Source organism: Chaetodon auriga, chromosome 20 (assembly GCF_051107435.1).
Source record: "Chaetodon auriga isolate fChaAug3 chromosome 20, fChaAug3.hap1, whole genome shotgun sequence".
Taxonomy (NCBI): domain Eukaryota; kingdom Metazoa; phylum Chordata; class Actinopteri; order Chaetodontiformes; family Chaetodontidae; genus Chaetodon; species Chaetodon auriga.
Genome location: NC_135093.1, coordinates 15,693,929 through 15,708,937, shown reverse-complemented (window position 1 = coordinate 15,708,937; position 15,009 = coordinate 15,693,929). Strand labels below are relative to the sequence as shown.

The following is a 15,009-nucleotide window of genomic DNA, read 5'->3' as shown; positions in this document are numbered from 1 at the left end:
AGTCTGCGAGGATGTACCTCTCTGATGTGGGAAAAGTGGCACTTGAGAAATCAGGCTGTGTATCGTATTGATTGCCCATCATTCTCTACCTCCTGCCCAGCCTTTGTTACTGGGAACATCACAGGGGCCACAAGCGAGAGGGGATAAATTGAGGAAAATCATAGCATTAAGTCCTCAGTGCCTTCAAACACCACAACACCTTCTGAAATTCAGGGTTTTTCCGAAACCTGTCGAAGAAAATACCTGCTGAAGTAAGCGGGTTGCTATTATCTTACGCAAAATGTGTTTTTTCCTGCTTGTGGCTGCAGAGCGTTTACAGTGAGCTGCAGCTGGATGCATATTATGCTTCACGGCTGCACTTGCCATTTAAATGCACAGAAAGGTCCTGCAGTAAGCTGTTATTGACAAGAAGGGATCAATGGTCAGCTGTATGTGATTGTAAGAATGTAAAATTACATATGTATGATCAGTAGGTGTATTCTCCAACACCAGATCTGTTGAGGGTGAGTCTTGATATCAGTGCCAGCATTTGTAATACTGAGCAAGGCTGGTGTTATTCTGTGTATTTCATATCGTCAACAAATCCCATAGAGAAGACTGTCTCTCAATATTTTCCGACTTCCCTAAAGCCACTTATGTCTATGGAAGACATAAATGTTTAAAAATGGGTCAAGGAGGTGCACTGTTGGCCTTGAGGTTAAGGACAGGTTTATTGTTTCTCAAGTCTATCTTAAAATAATATTCAAGTGCTCATATAAACCCTGAAAAAAGCTTTGCTTGCCGTCCATATCCTCGAATAAAAATGTGTTCAAAAGTTTATGAGTGCACTTATTTGTTCCCAAATTTGTGTTCCACACAAATATCAAGTTTCATTTCCAAAAAATGCTCAGTAGTTTCCTAAAATGGCTGATCACTGCAGTTTTTAAGGAGTTTTACTCATAGTGGAAACAGTGCATTTGCTTGGGGACTATTTTCAAAGGTGGATTAATCCACATTTGGTGCTTTAGTGTGTAATGGGGCAGTCGGAGTACCTGCGGTACAGCGTGTGTGTTCGTGGTAATGAAGGAACATGTCGGTCATTGCAGCAGTGTGACTCACTGATGCGTTCTTGATAGTTTTTGGACAACTGTGGAGCTCTTCATGGCACAGGGGGAGACTATATATCAGGTTTTGAAACATACAAGACTTGTTAATAGAATGCATTCATTTTTGATTTGGCTCAGCATTTGACCACAAGAGAAGGACTGAATATCAGCAGCCTTAACCTTCGACAGATAAGTGGTTCTGGTTACTGTATATTATGATAAAAAGCTTTAGCCTGAACTCAACTCATACCAGTTATCTGAGTGTTGTGTATGCTTCATTGTGGCATTACATTCACTGTAATTGGCTGCAGTATGCCTGGAAACACATTTTATTCAGTGCAGCCTATTTTCAGCTGCGGCCAGCAGCCCTATAGCTCACTCTGTTGGTTGGTTGGTCGGTCCACAAAAATATCTCCAACCTTTGGCAGCCACAGTTTTTGCCCTTAGATGGCAGGAATTTGGCATGGAGGTCACGTGTGTGTGTGTGTGTATGTGTGAAGGTGTGTGTTTGTGTTCGTGTCATTTGGCTGAAAGGGGGTGTGGCAGTGGTGGTGTAATTTAACAAAACTTTTAGATGCACACACACATATAGACATCAACACACACACACATACCATTTTACCACATCTCCGTTTATAATTCATGAACTAGTTGCCTCAGACACGTGTGTGAAGCATCATAGGATGAAGCAGAGTTCTTTTCTCATTGGTGATGGGCTGCCCCGCCTCCAAAATGTAACCACGCCCCCTCCATAGCTCATAAACTGTTTATCAACTAGCCTTCAGGAGGTTTCATTGGACCCAGGAGGTCCACAAAGATCTGTCTGTGCATTGGTCCACAAAATTGTGGACACTCAACAGCAACTGCTGCTTTCTATCTATGAAGCTGAAATTTGCCATTGAGGTCAAGTGTGAGTGAGGTTGAGTGTGTGAATGCATGGACGTGTAGAGTAATGCATGTACTCTCTGATACTATGGTGTGGTTTCAGCTGATGTTCTCTTCAGTCACGTGTCATTTTCATGGCATTACTGGGGCTTTTACCCGGTTTGTAGCAAATTCCTGCCGCGCCCGATCTGATCTCAGACCAGTGTTCCATTCAACACAAACAATGCTTCAACACCAAACATGACACATTTTTCTGCAGTGCGCGGTGTTCATCCACCTGTGCTCCCGCCTGCCTCTGCGCGCATTCGCCGCATGTGTCCGCGGCCGCGCGCATCGCTCCTAGTGAATCCTAATGGTGTGTGGAGCCGCAGAGCTGGGTGGCATCGCTGGGTGCCCGGTGCCAGATTGGAGCAGCAAATCCACTACGAGCCGTTTGAGAGGATACAACTGCCGCCTGCGTCGGGGTGCACCATTACTCGCGTTTGGACACGGAGTTTGACATTATTTGATCACTGTTGTTCATTATCATCAACGTTTCATTTGTTTGAGGATTCGGCCGATCAGTCCTGTTTGTTTTTGTTTTTGTTTTTTCTTTTTTTTGTCTTTTGCAGAGTTGGATTGCTTTGATATTTTCTTCTACTCTTTAGTTCGCAACACAGAGTTTCGTTTCAGGACAGATTTTCTCTGGTGCGTCAAAGCCGCGCGAATCGGAGTTTCCTAACGCTTTTTATTTGCAGGGAACTTGTCTCCAGGCGCTGTAAGTGTGTTTCATTTCCCTCTCATCAACACACTTCCCACACCCAGTCTTACATTTGCGCGGAATGCCTTTAAATTTTGCAGACTCCGTGTTTCGGTTGTGGCCAGGGTGTGTGGGATGGAGAGCGAGGTAACCCTGCGTCAAGCTCAACACAGTCAGCCAGAGCATGACCGGAAATTGTGTGTTTGTGTATGAAAATTAAAAGCACAGATTAAAGAACAGCTAACAGGACAGTTAAATCCAAATGAAAAAGTGCTCAGGGGGATAATGTTTATAATGGTGCCAAATAGGACAATATTGTACGATGTGACGCTCTAACTGGTAAAATAATGGAACTTAAGAAAATACTTGGCACCATTAACATCCATAACCATCAAATTAGCCCTTGGGTCTGGTAGGTCCTAATTTGACAAATTGATTCCCATTTAGCTGTCTCCTGTGTCGATTAAGTTTTATGTGCTCTGATTTGTATTTTCACTTTTTCGATATAAAAAAAATAATAGCAATTAAAAAAAAAATCTAAACTCTGCCAGCATGTACTTCTACATGCATACAGAAAAATACACCAGTCAACAAACCTAAGCTTTAATTTTGACAGCCGTAACAGGAAATGTTGCTTTTATTCTCTTGAGCTTGAGGCTGGTCCCTTGCAGTGACGGGGCGAAGTCTCGATCGGAGGCTCGCCACCTGGCGATGCGACTTTTTGAGTTGTGAGGCGTCTCCAGGTGTTAGTCTGATCCCACAGTTGTCCCACCGCAATAATCTACGCTTTCTGTTTCTCTCTTCCCTCACAGAGACTTTACCCAAACGATTATGTGTGACTTTGGTAAGAACGGGATGCCCGCTCAGTGAAACGGCGCTGGATGGATGGATGGATGGATGTGTACGTTCTAGGGCGCACTGGAATAACACAGTGAATTGACAGATGATCAGTGTTTTGCTCGGCTCTTTTCTCTGGAGTTCATCTTTTTTTTGCCATCCCTGGAATTGTTACATTTAGTGGTGGGAACGTGCAACATTTATTCCTCAAGCTTTGATCACCTGCTATGTTTCTGGTGTGGAAAATACCTGGTGGAAGGTGTACAGCGGGATCCGGTCTGGGAGGACAGGACATCTGCAACTGATACAGCTCCGTTCTTATATATATTTCCTTTTTTTTAACCTGTGCGTAATGTACGTGGAATGAAGACAGAGGATGGATATAATTTGGGAAATATTCATCATTCTTCAAGCTAATTTTATTGTCTGCATATCAGGTGAGTTATGGGCGTCATTGGTGTCTTTTGCATCAGAGAAATGTATGAGTGAATTATCTTTAACTTTTTCCTGACATTCTGAGCCAGAGGGTGGTTTTGGTTTGTGGGGGGGGGAAAATGATTCATTGACTATAAATGCTTTCCAGGGCGCACTGTGGCGGATTGTGAGAAAATTGCAAAATGTGCCTCAGTTTGTGAGCCTGGCATTAAATAATCATTTTATTTTAGTCCTCGACTACCTATAGATCTTTCAGCGTGTGTGTGTGTGACAGTGTGTGTGACTCAAGATAGTCACCGTATAGCCTCCAGGACTGGGTGCGAAGGCTTCTGACGCACGCATGACAAGGGTGGGCTTTTTTAATGCGAGCCACAGTGAACGTGGTGTATTATTTTTTGTGCGTTTTTGTGGCTCCACTGAGACGTCGCGTGTTAGCTAGAATCCCCCCTCCACTGTCCTCTCTGTCATTGTGAAGTCTCTGGGATCCAGAAGCAGTTCAGGCGGATTTGTTATCAAATAAAGCAGTTGTGCGCACCGGTGAGCGCACAGCACTCTGCGGTGCGGTGAGCGGATGCGGCGCTGTAGGTGATGCTGTCTAACTGCTCTGTGTGCGCTGTGCAGGCAGATGCATCCGAGCCACCAGCTATTATCGATGGAGGAACGCATTCCCTCACTTGACTGTGTTTCATCACCTACAAGACTTTGGAGCCGAATAGAGCGATTTTACGCTGTGCTCTTGTTAGAGTGTCTCAACTACTTATGAACCTAAAAACAGATATATTTTTAAGAATTTTTTTTGAAAACGTGCCAAAAAAAATCCCAATCTCATCTATTGGACTCTAAATTGTGCAAATGGGCTGAATGGTTTAAAATCAATGCAGATATTAGTGGATTAATCCTGTCTCCACTCGCGCATTTTGGATAAAAGTTGTAGATGGACTCTCTGAGTGTTTATCATTGATGTTGAATTAAATAAAAATGAATCAATGGATTTCAGTCAGTAAAAAATAAAAACAACTTTTTGCATCCGTGCTTGCAAGAGACATAAATCTGGGAATTCACTACAGTATAAAACTGGTGCGTCATCCACTGTGTTTACGCATTACGCATGCCAGGCTCTCCACTTTTCTCTGTGCCTCGGCCCTCAGGTTGTCAGCAAGGAGTAGAGGTGTATGTGACAGCCACGCTACGTCAGTTGCCTAGTCCCACCCTCCAGTTTTGATTGGTTTGTCCCTAAGAACGTGTTTTAATTGAGGTCAGCACGCCAACCAGTTAGAAAAGGGATTTACGTAAATTGGCTAACAATTGTGATGTTGCATTCACGTCTTCACAGGAAAGAGGGGGTACATTGTATGTTGTTTGTACTAATGATTTCAGTCGAAGGCAGCCCTACCTGCAGCTAGTACTGAGTTTACAGGTGGTAAATATAGCTTAAATATTTTTGATCATAATCTACAGTGATAATTAGACAATACTTTATAGTTTTCATGTCAGCTGCTGTTTCCCATAAACACCTTCAGACTCAGCATCTGTTGTAAGGGACATCAAATATTTATTGGTCTTAGCCAATAAAGCCCTTTTTTTTACTCTGACCTAGTAATTGCATAGATTTTGATTAACCAACAAATGTCAGGTCTAGACATCAATATTAAGGTGACAGAATGAGACGTGACACAAAACAAGTGGAGCAAGACGCTTTTCATTCTCATTTCATCTTCATTTATCACATTTACACACCAAGGTTAGAATGCCCATCATGTAGAGGACTACTCAGCCGGCTCAGTTATTACTTTAATGTCTCCTGTGCAGGGTTGGGAGTAATGCGTTACTGTAGTTCCACTGCTTTTGGCGGTAACTAGAAATGTAAGTAATTACGATTTCAAGTTAAATAACACAATTTCTGAAATTTAAATGGGCTCGTTCCTTGTTAGCTTTGTCTTACGTGAAACTAGTGCACAGCTGCAGAGGATAATGTTAGCAGACAAATGCAGTCTATCCCCTGCATTTTCCACTTTATGATCTAACATCACCCGAAATTACGAAGGCACAAAACGGATCAGGCAATGTGAGCTTGTGTTCCATCGTAGTGATTGTAATGTTTCTAATATCATCAACTATAATTATTTATTAATGACTGTAGCAAAGCTCAGTTAACATGTACATCCAGCATCATTTAGGTCTTCTTCTACCAAATCCTACTGGCTAACCAAGACACGTGTATGAACCCAAATCATTGTTGCCCTGTGGTGGTCAGGAGTATTAGTAACTACTATCACTATGGCGATAACAGGCACAATAACAGATCAGATTTAACCGTTGTCTTGTCCCACACTGTGTCACAGCAACACCAAAGTCATTTTCAGGAACTTGCACAACACTGCTCCCGTGGTTCTGGTGTGAATTATTCAAAGTCTGAGAAAACTATTTCAGTTTTTTCACACAAATTATACATTTCTGTGGCGCAGCAGTTTTAATATGGTCAAACAGCCATCAAGGAGTCAGATTCTGGTTTTAACTCAAGTTTGACCAAATATGTAGTTATTGCGTTTGTAGGGTATTGTAAATGTTGAAAAATTCATTTACTCTGAGCATTTTTTGAGGTCAAACGCCAACCCAGTTGTCAGAATAAATGTTAGCATTGTATGTTTCTACAAAATCATGAATATGTTAAAATTTTACTTCTCTTTACATTGAAAATCTCAATGTTATGTTGTGACAACACTGCAGCTAAAATCTTATTAGGTTTAGCAGTAAAAACCACTTTGTTAGGGTTGGGAAAAGATAAAATTTTGGCTTAAAATACCTAATTTTGTTGCTACAAACACAGCTTGAGCAGTGGTCTGCTGCCTGGCAGATGCCTCTCCATGCTGTCACTCCACCACCATCCCCTCCTCCTCCTGATGAACTCAGCTCATATGTAATGTTAATCTGAACTACATCACTTTGATAGCTATTGTAGAAATGTTGATATGGCACATATGAAACTTACAAACTTAAAGTAAACATGGTTTGCTGAAAATGTACAGGGCCAACATTTTATTGTGGTGCCGGGCTATGAAAGCTGGATGGTAGAATGCACCAGAATAAGTGGGTAAGTGCGCCTTGAGGGGATATTGTGCCTGAACTGCTGGTTCCAAAGCCAAGAATGGCTACCAACATTCAAAATCTTCCGGAGTTTCCTCTAAAACAGTTTAATTTATAACAAAACATACTTTGTAAACTCTTCATAACCAGTAACAGAGGCTGTCAAATAAATGTAGTGCAGTTAAAAGTACAGTATTTCCCTCTGAATTGTCGTGGAGTCCAAATAGAAAGTGGCACAAGAGGAAAATACTCAAGTAAGTACAAGTACCTCGAATACTGCACTTGAATCAATGTATTAAGTGACATTCCACCACTGGTCGATTCTTATCATGTAGCTTGTTGTCAGGTTACACTACATAAATCTACAGCAAGGATAATGCCGCTAAATCAGACTTCAAGGCAGGCTATTATCTTGCACGGTTGAGCCTGGATTGTGGACATGAAAGTCTTAGTGCCAAGGCTCTAATCTGTGATGTAATCAAGAGGCAAAGCTTGGCATCGCTCCAGTGAAAGTGAACAGGAGCCCGAGTCTGTGGGCACAGTTACAGCACCCTTAAGGGATTTTCTGAAGAGAGGGAGCTGCAGTCGTTATTCTAACGCTGGGGTTTTCAAAGGCTGACACCGAGGGCCTCCTGTCAGACGAAATCAAAACACCCGTGCCCACCATCACAGTTAGCATGATGCTGTGGGGGATGTAAGCAGAAATAGTATAATGTCACCCTGGATTCAGCGAGTTACACTGTGGGCTCACTGGATTAGTTTGATACTAAGAAAACTGAAAAACATGACTGTTCTCAGACGTGTGTAGTGATGGACAGCAGACATGATGACTTGTGCCTCGGAACGAGGTCAATGAGATCTGTGAGACTGAACCAAAGCAGTAAAGTTGCAGGCCATCAAACCAAAGCGACGAGCTAAGAGACGCTAAAGCGCTCTGTAGAGCTGAGGGGACCGTCGGAGTCAGGTGATTCTTTGAAGGATCTTTAGCACAAGCAGCCCATTTCACATCCACATCATCATTTGATCCGTTGTTAATATAGGTGTTGAATATAGCAGCTTTAATGAGCTGAAAAAGTGAAACAATGAGTGCGGATACATTGCTTGGGAATTTGCAGTTTTACAGCAAAATCACAACTTGAGAAAAAAAGGGGGGCCCAGTTGGAGCTGACTATGTGAATTACACACTCAGCATGCCCAAAACCTTCAGGGTCGTTAGCGACAAGAGAGCCTGCCTCTTTTTATCAGGGACTATTTCTTGTGTAATTTGTGGTTCTAATGAAAACTGCCCAGACTGAGATCTGTGGATTATCCAGAGTAATCAGGACATTATTTCAGGACAGATATGTTGCTGCAGAATTTAAAAGTGTCACTTTTCAATGCCAGCAGCCCCACAAACCAAATTCACCTCAATTGTAATGGGTTGGAGGCAGAAATCTGTACTCTCAGAGGGCCAGAGGCCATGCAGTGTGAGCTCGAGGTCTCATGGTCTCATGATTTTTCAGTCGGACCATTTCCTGTAACGCTGTGATCGTTTGCCCTGGCTGTAAATTAAAAACCTCTAGCAGTTTGGCCCCGCCAGACTGATGTTAATGTAAGGTCAATCTCATCTGGCGTCTCAAGTCCCAAGCCTCATGTTCAATTATGATTTGTCAACATCTTTTTTTTTTTCCTGCCAACCTTCTTTGGTTAAAAGTGAGTGGAGCAAAAACAGTCATCTGTTGTTTTCCCAAAAAGTGTTTGTCACTCATTTGAGTGAACAGTGGTTCCTCTGGTGACAGGAAGCACCCCCCCCCCCCCCCCCCCCCCCCCTTTTTTTTTATAGTAAATGTTTAAACAATGCTAACGGCAAGAGATAGAGGGAAGTAATCATCTTGACTATAGTGTCATTTCATTATGGATAGCCAATTATAAACCATGGTTTCATGGTTATCTGACAATGATCCTTTGATGTTACATGGGCTACATATAGAGCACTTGAAGTTGAACCTCCTCCTCACCCTCTATATTAAACCATAAAGTCTGTTTCATCTCGGTCATATTCATTTGATCATTGGACTGCGCTCAGCTGCATTACATGCATTATTCTACTGATAATTGCTACCTAAACATCAGCAAAGAATAGTAAATAAGAGCCACGGGCCTTCAGATTAAACACTCTGCCTTCTCTTTCACACAATCTTGAAATCCAATCTAATAATAGCCGTGATGGAAGAAGCCTTATATCTAACGCATGCTTTTGCTTTTCCATGTACGTATCTGTCTGCATGGTATTCCACAGAGGCAGAATGTAAAGCAGATGAAAAGCAGGGCCAGATTAACCCACTATGGACCCCGGGGCAAAAATAGGTTGTTGGGCCCCTATTACCTCCTCTGCTTTTTTTTTTTTTCTTCTCTTCTTCTTTCTACATATGGCTGGCTGATACCACGAAATCTGATTCTGATCAAGTGAGCTCTGATGAAGTAAAGCCCTGATTTATGAGCTAGATGCATCATTAACAGGCTCCCCCACAAATTTCTATTACCACTGATTGATTTTTTCAAACATTAGGCGTTTCTTGTTATTAGGTAATCACATCCATTTTCTTTACATGACAATTTTAACAGCAGATAACAAATCTTTATTGCTGTTATTGTTTATTATTCTCTGGTCTGGTGAGGTGATTGCTACATTCCTGTACACAGAAGCAGCAGAAGAGAACAGATTACATGCACTAAATAGAGTGTTATGTAGCATAGCTGTACACTGTGTATCCTGTATCCAGGGTTCATTGTATTGAAGTGCATTGGAGGCTTTTTAATGCATATGACAATATATTCTATGAACAGGAACTTGATGCAGTCAAAGGGCAAAGCCAAGTGAAAAGTCTGCTCTGTGTGACCACACAATGACAGTTATGTGATACACTACTTGAGCATGTTTCAAGAGTCTGGTGATTCATTCACACAAATGAATGGAAAACAACGGCTGCCTCGGACAGTAGAAAAAATGCGTAACTCTTCAACAGAGCGGCGTTAGTTGCGTTGCAAAGTATGTAAGATTTAAAGTAAATGGGCTAAAAGATGCAAAAATCACTGGTATGGTCCTTTATGGCCCAGAGCTTTTAATTATACCAAGTCATTTACAAGCCAGGCGACACACAATGGACCGAGGGCTGTTGGTGACCAGAGACTGGGGCCTGAGCAGTCGCTTGCTTTGTTCAGTTAGTAATTCAGCCATTATGTGAAGTAGTGCACCGAGTGTGTTTTTGTACGTCAAAGATCAATTGAGCACAATAATCAGCAACATTTACTGGCAGTGATTTAGTCTTACTTGCAGCTTCTTGATGATTAGAGCCGCGGTTCTTCAGGTTTGGAGTTTGTGGAGTTCACAGGAATTGACTTAGCTGTCTACCACCATAAAACTAATCTGGCTGCCTTTGAGCTGGATTGGTGCTCTAATGGCCAAATCAAAGATCAGAAATTCAGACTATCTAGATACACAGAAGAGTCTCGCTGTTTCAGATATTCCAGAGAAAAAAAGAGTATTGATTTTTTGTGGACTCCAGTTGTGACGAGATCTATAAAAGCTTGTTGTGTGTGCTTTCACACAGTTTATTTCTTTTATGGCAAAAGGCCAGAGCAGGAATATGTTGTCATAGTGCTGTGTTAGAGCACATATTCAGAGGTTTTTCACCTCTCCTCTATTACAGTATCTTTTCTCCTGCAGCATTTGTTTGCTTCCTCTGCCCGGAAGTGCTCAAAAAGCCAGTTCTAAACAAGATTTGACATTATGTGCGAGGTAAACAGTTTTGTCTGTTGTTCTCCATCTGTTCAGAAATGCCTATTTCACTCTTCAGCTTTGTCTTAACATGTTCTCAGCAGAAATCCTCCCATCCACACACTGTGACAGATTGGTATAAATGGTATAAAAGGACTGATCCTCTTTTTTTCTGTCCCTTGTTCCGTTAAATGCTTGTCTAAGAATAGGCGGAAAATACAGAGGTGGGAAAAGAAGATTTCTGTTTTGAAATGCATTTTTTTATGGAGTCTAAAATAAACACAATTTCAAGACTCTACACTAAATATGTGGAGACAGGCATGTCTTTGCAGTGCACGTCAGATTACTCTATAAAACTCATTCAAAGTTTTGACAAAACATTACTCATTCCAATATCAGATTCAGTTTTTCTCTTTTTCAAAGAAAATGGGATATTTAGAAGTAAATCATTGGTTTTAGACTTGACCGTCTGAAGGCTGGACTTCAGAATTGAAAGTAAAAGTTGTGTCATTCTAATGTTCAACATTTAGACAGAAAGATATTTGACCTGTGAAATACTGGACATTAACTTAGACTTCCAAAAGATTTTAAAGTAATGCTCCAACAACTGGTCGTTTGGCAACTATTTTGATAATCAGTTAATTCTTTAAGCCAAGCATGCAATGATGTGCTGGTTTTCTCTGCTTTGTATCATTGTAAACTGAGTGTCTTTCGGGCTGTTGATTGGACAAAATCAGACATTTGATGAAATCAGCAAGGACTCAAGGAAAATATGATGAGCACCAAATGATTAATCTGAACAAAGTCTGCACAGAAATCGATCATCATTAGTTGCACCCCTCTTTCTTTGTGTTGTTTAATATATTTTTTGCAGTGAAAAATCTCCAAGATCTGTCTCAGTGACATGTAAATACAACAAAATTGAGCCAAAAGCAACATCAAAATGCCCTCTATAAAGTCAGTTCTTTTGTCATCTGAAACTAAAGGTGATGGTACTCTGTATAACAGTGGCAGAGCTGTGGACCTGAGCCGTCAGCCATTGGCTCCAATTAGACTTGAGGGCCATAAATATGCAGACTAGAGAAACACTGCTGTTAGCCCGGAGCCTTGAAAGTAAAATATTCTGATGCTTTGTCATATGAACATTCTGAGAAACTGAAAAACATTTGCATGTTTCCACTGAAGACCTTTGACTTGACTTGGACTAGCCATTGTGAAACTAACACCTGACCTGTGACTTGTTTTGACTAAAATTAAGGTTTTGATTTTGTCATTATTGACTTGAAACCTGACTTGGAATTGCCCTCAGAGACTGAGGCTTGACTTGGACTTTGAATTGGATTAAACTTGAATGTCTAAAGCAGTAGAAACCAGTAGTTCTTAGTAGTTTTCGTCATGTGAAACTGAATGTGATGCAAGTCTAAAAACTGAGGACTCCAAGGTCTACTGACTCGCTTTCATAGTCTTCATTCAGTAGATGAAGAAGGCTCAGGTGACACATCACATTCCCAAAGTCACTAAATCAGGTCACGTGATAAGTCTCATACCAAGGGTTCCTCACATTGACCCCTACAGCTATCACGTGATGTCACACACCACTCCGATCTTCCTGTCTTTAAGATATATCACGAAAAATATTGGTTTGTGGTGCTCAATGGGCCTTCTGAAAATATGCTAATCAATAAACTGAGGTTCAAAATATCAACACATTACTTCAGACTTTTACTTCCTTTGCCCCCCTGACCCCAAATCTTTGAAGTAAGCCAAATTAACGCCTTTTATTATTTAAGAACTTAATTAGTAGATATTTATAAGTTATGAATGCAGTATGGCAAATGACTTCATTTTCTATGCAGTCCCGAGAGGAAAGCTTACTGCATACATTGCTCTTAAATAATGACTGTATGCCGAATGCTAATTTATGTGTCGTGCAGCTCTTAAACAGCATGCAGTTTTCTCCGTTAGCAGCCCTGGCATGCTAAATAGACTTTTGCGTTGTAAGATATAGTGCTCAGGGTTCATCAGTCATCTACCAGTGAGCCTTCTAACATGGTAACATCATGATTTATAAAAGAGGAGAGACAACAAGCTAATCATCGCACCTTTATATGAGTAGCCCACAAGACAGTTCCCCCCCGGCCCCACTGTGGACATCGTCATATGCTGATTTGTTCGACCTGTCTGTCTGTCTCCTGTGCCAATTTGACAACCTGTTGAGGTGCTGGGAGTGTTTTCAGTTCTTAAACTCGTCCTCTTTCTCCTTCCTCTTTTAACCAATCTGTGCATTTACTTTCAGCCCACTGGAGCCAAAGCTCAAATGGAATTTCAGCTTGCAGAACATGTTTGATGGAGTGCTGAAAGTGTATAAAATTCAATACTGAATTCTTCTGTAGAAGTAGCATTGAGATTGCGAGGCCAGTAATGAAGTCCCCACCTCACGTATTACTTGAAATTTTCAAAACAAGCTTCGCAGCCAAATATTGGCTCCAAGGCAAAGTAATATCAACACCTGATTGCTTCCAGGGACAGAGGCACATTAGCAGCTCTGCTTCCCCTGCTGAACCTCATTTTGTGAGAAACTGTGTCCACCACAGATAATCAAACGTTACCTTCAGAGAAAAATGTGGCCCCAGGGAGGCTTAGAAATTTAAATGGGATGATGAAATCACAGGGTAGGGGCTTTTTGTGTATTCGTGACAATAACATGTGTCTCCACCGGCCGGCCATATGCCACCAGGCAAACATCCGTGTTACTAAGGATGCCCTGCAATCACTCCCTCCTCTGCTCTGGATGTATCTCATGTTGCAAACCCCAGTGGCACATGGCGCCTGCAGTATGTTTCTGTTTGAATCTCTGCCCACCCACTTCTGCATGACTGTCTGGTCAGTGTCAGTGTGTGTGTGTGTGTGTGTGTGTATATGTATGAGTGTGCTGCCATTTTGCTACACTTGCGAGCACCAACGGTTTGAGTTATGAAAGTCATTTGGATTGGTCCTCAAGGTTACAATCGAAGAGAAAAAGAAGTTAAGAGTAATTGTATCTGCATCCGGTCTGGAGTACACAAGGCCTAGGACTTTTGTCCAACCATGTGTGAAGATAAAATTGTTGATGTCTGTTATTGATGGCCATAATTGTATGAGGCAAAAAGTGTGCCCTTGGCTGGCAAAGGTTCAAGAATTATTGCATGTGTGGAACACGGTTTCATACACTATTTCACGACACAATCACAGTATTGAAATTTGCATGTTTCGCCATGAGGAAAATGAAAAAGAATGTGTAATTACACAACCTGCAATAAATGTCTAAAGGGTGGAGAACCCCCCCCCCCCCCCCCCCCAGTCACTTTTTAGTCACGTTTGTTCTGTTCATTTGTGTCTGGTTGAACTCTTGAATAGGTTCTTGTTTCATCTCAACTTGTGTCTTTGCTGACATAAATACAATGTAGGTGGCTGCTGCTTGTGAAGATAGGTCTCAGCAATTTTCCCCACAAATGACAAACTGCTTGACATTTAGTCTGTGCACAGGAAATATGTCTGCAAGGCTGATATGTGACCTGCCCTTCACCTCCAGCGGTTTCGGCTTGTCTAATCGAAATAGACTGTCCTGACCAAAAAATTACAGCCCTGGCTGTTTGTTCAAATGCGTCGCTTTACCTATGTTTATATTTTCCTGACCTACCAACCTCTTCTGGTTGGGTTAATGACTGTTCCTGCTGAGAAGCACAGGTGGAGGTAATGCAGTGTTTTTATAGTGCAGCAGAGTGTCTAATAAGGCTTTTCCATTGGCACATTTGGCACCCAGTCAAACCATACCATGTTGGTGTGCGTTTCCATGACCATCTTAAACACATGAGTTGTGCCAAGTCACACCCCAGATGGACCATCTCCAGAGTCGGGTCAAAGCGCACCCGACCGCCTCCAGGCGGGTTGCAGCGACAGCAGATGGGCTTTGTCATCATTCAGGGATGATTCAACGACATGTTTAAATAGCCTCCGCTGCTATTGCCAGACATATCAGATCGACTTTCAGCTGCATCTCAGAAAAAGAAATAGAAAAAAGAATGGCAAGTGTTAAACAGCCTGAAAATCCATGATGAGAAGTAGCTGGATGCCAACAACCATTGCACAGTGCAATGGGAATGCGTGTTAAAGAGGGCGCTGCTTTCAAATGTCATCGACTCCAGACT

The 15,009-nt window shown here is 41.8% G+C and overlaps 1 protein-coding gene across 2 annotated transcripts in view; it reads left to right on the top strand.

The window, feature by feature from the left end:
* The first annotated feature begins 2,271 nt into the window (after positions 1 to 2,271).
* The window catches only part of ca10a (carbonic anhydrase Xa), a 208,847-nt gene continuing 196,109 nt past the window's right edge, over positions 2,272 to 15,009 (top strand). The window contains exons 1-2 of one of the 2 annotated variants that reach the window (XM_076760557.1): positions 2,272 to 2,727; positions 3,522 to 3,983. In XM_076760557.1, coding sequence (XP_076616672.1) covers positions 3,923 to 3,983 — 61 coding nt within the window. In that variant the 5' untranslated portion in view covers positions 2,272 to 2,727; positions 3,522 to 3,922. Of the gene's footprint in view, positions 2,728 to 3,373; positions 3,984 to 15,009 lie in introns of those variants that run through there. The other variant, XM_076760558.1, reaches the window with a different exon arrangement.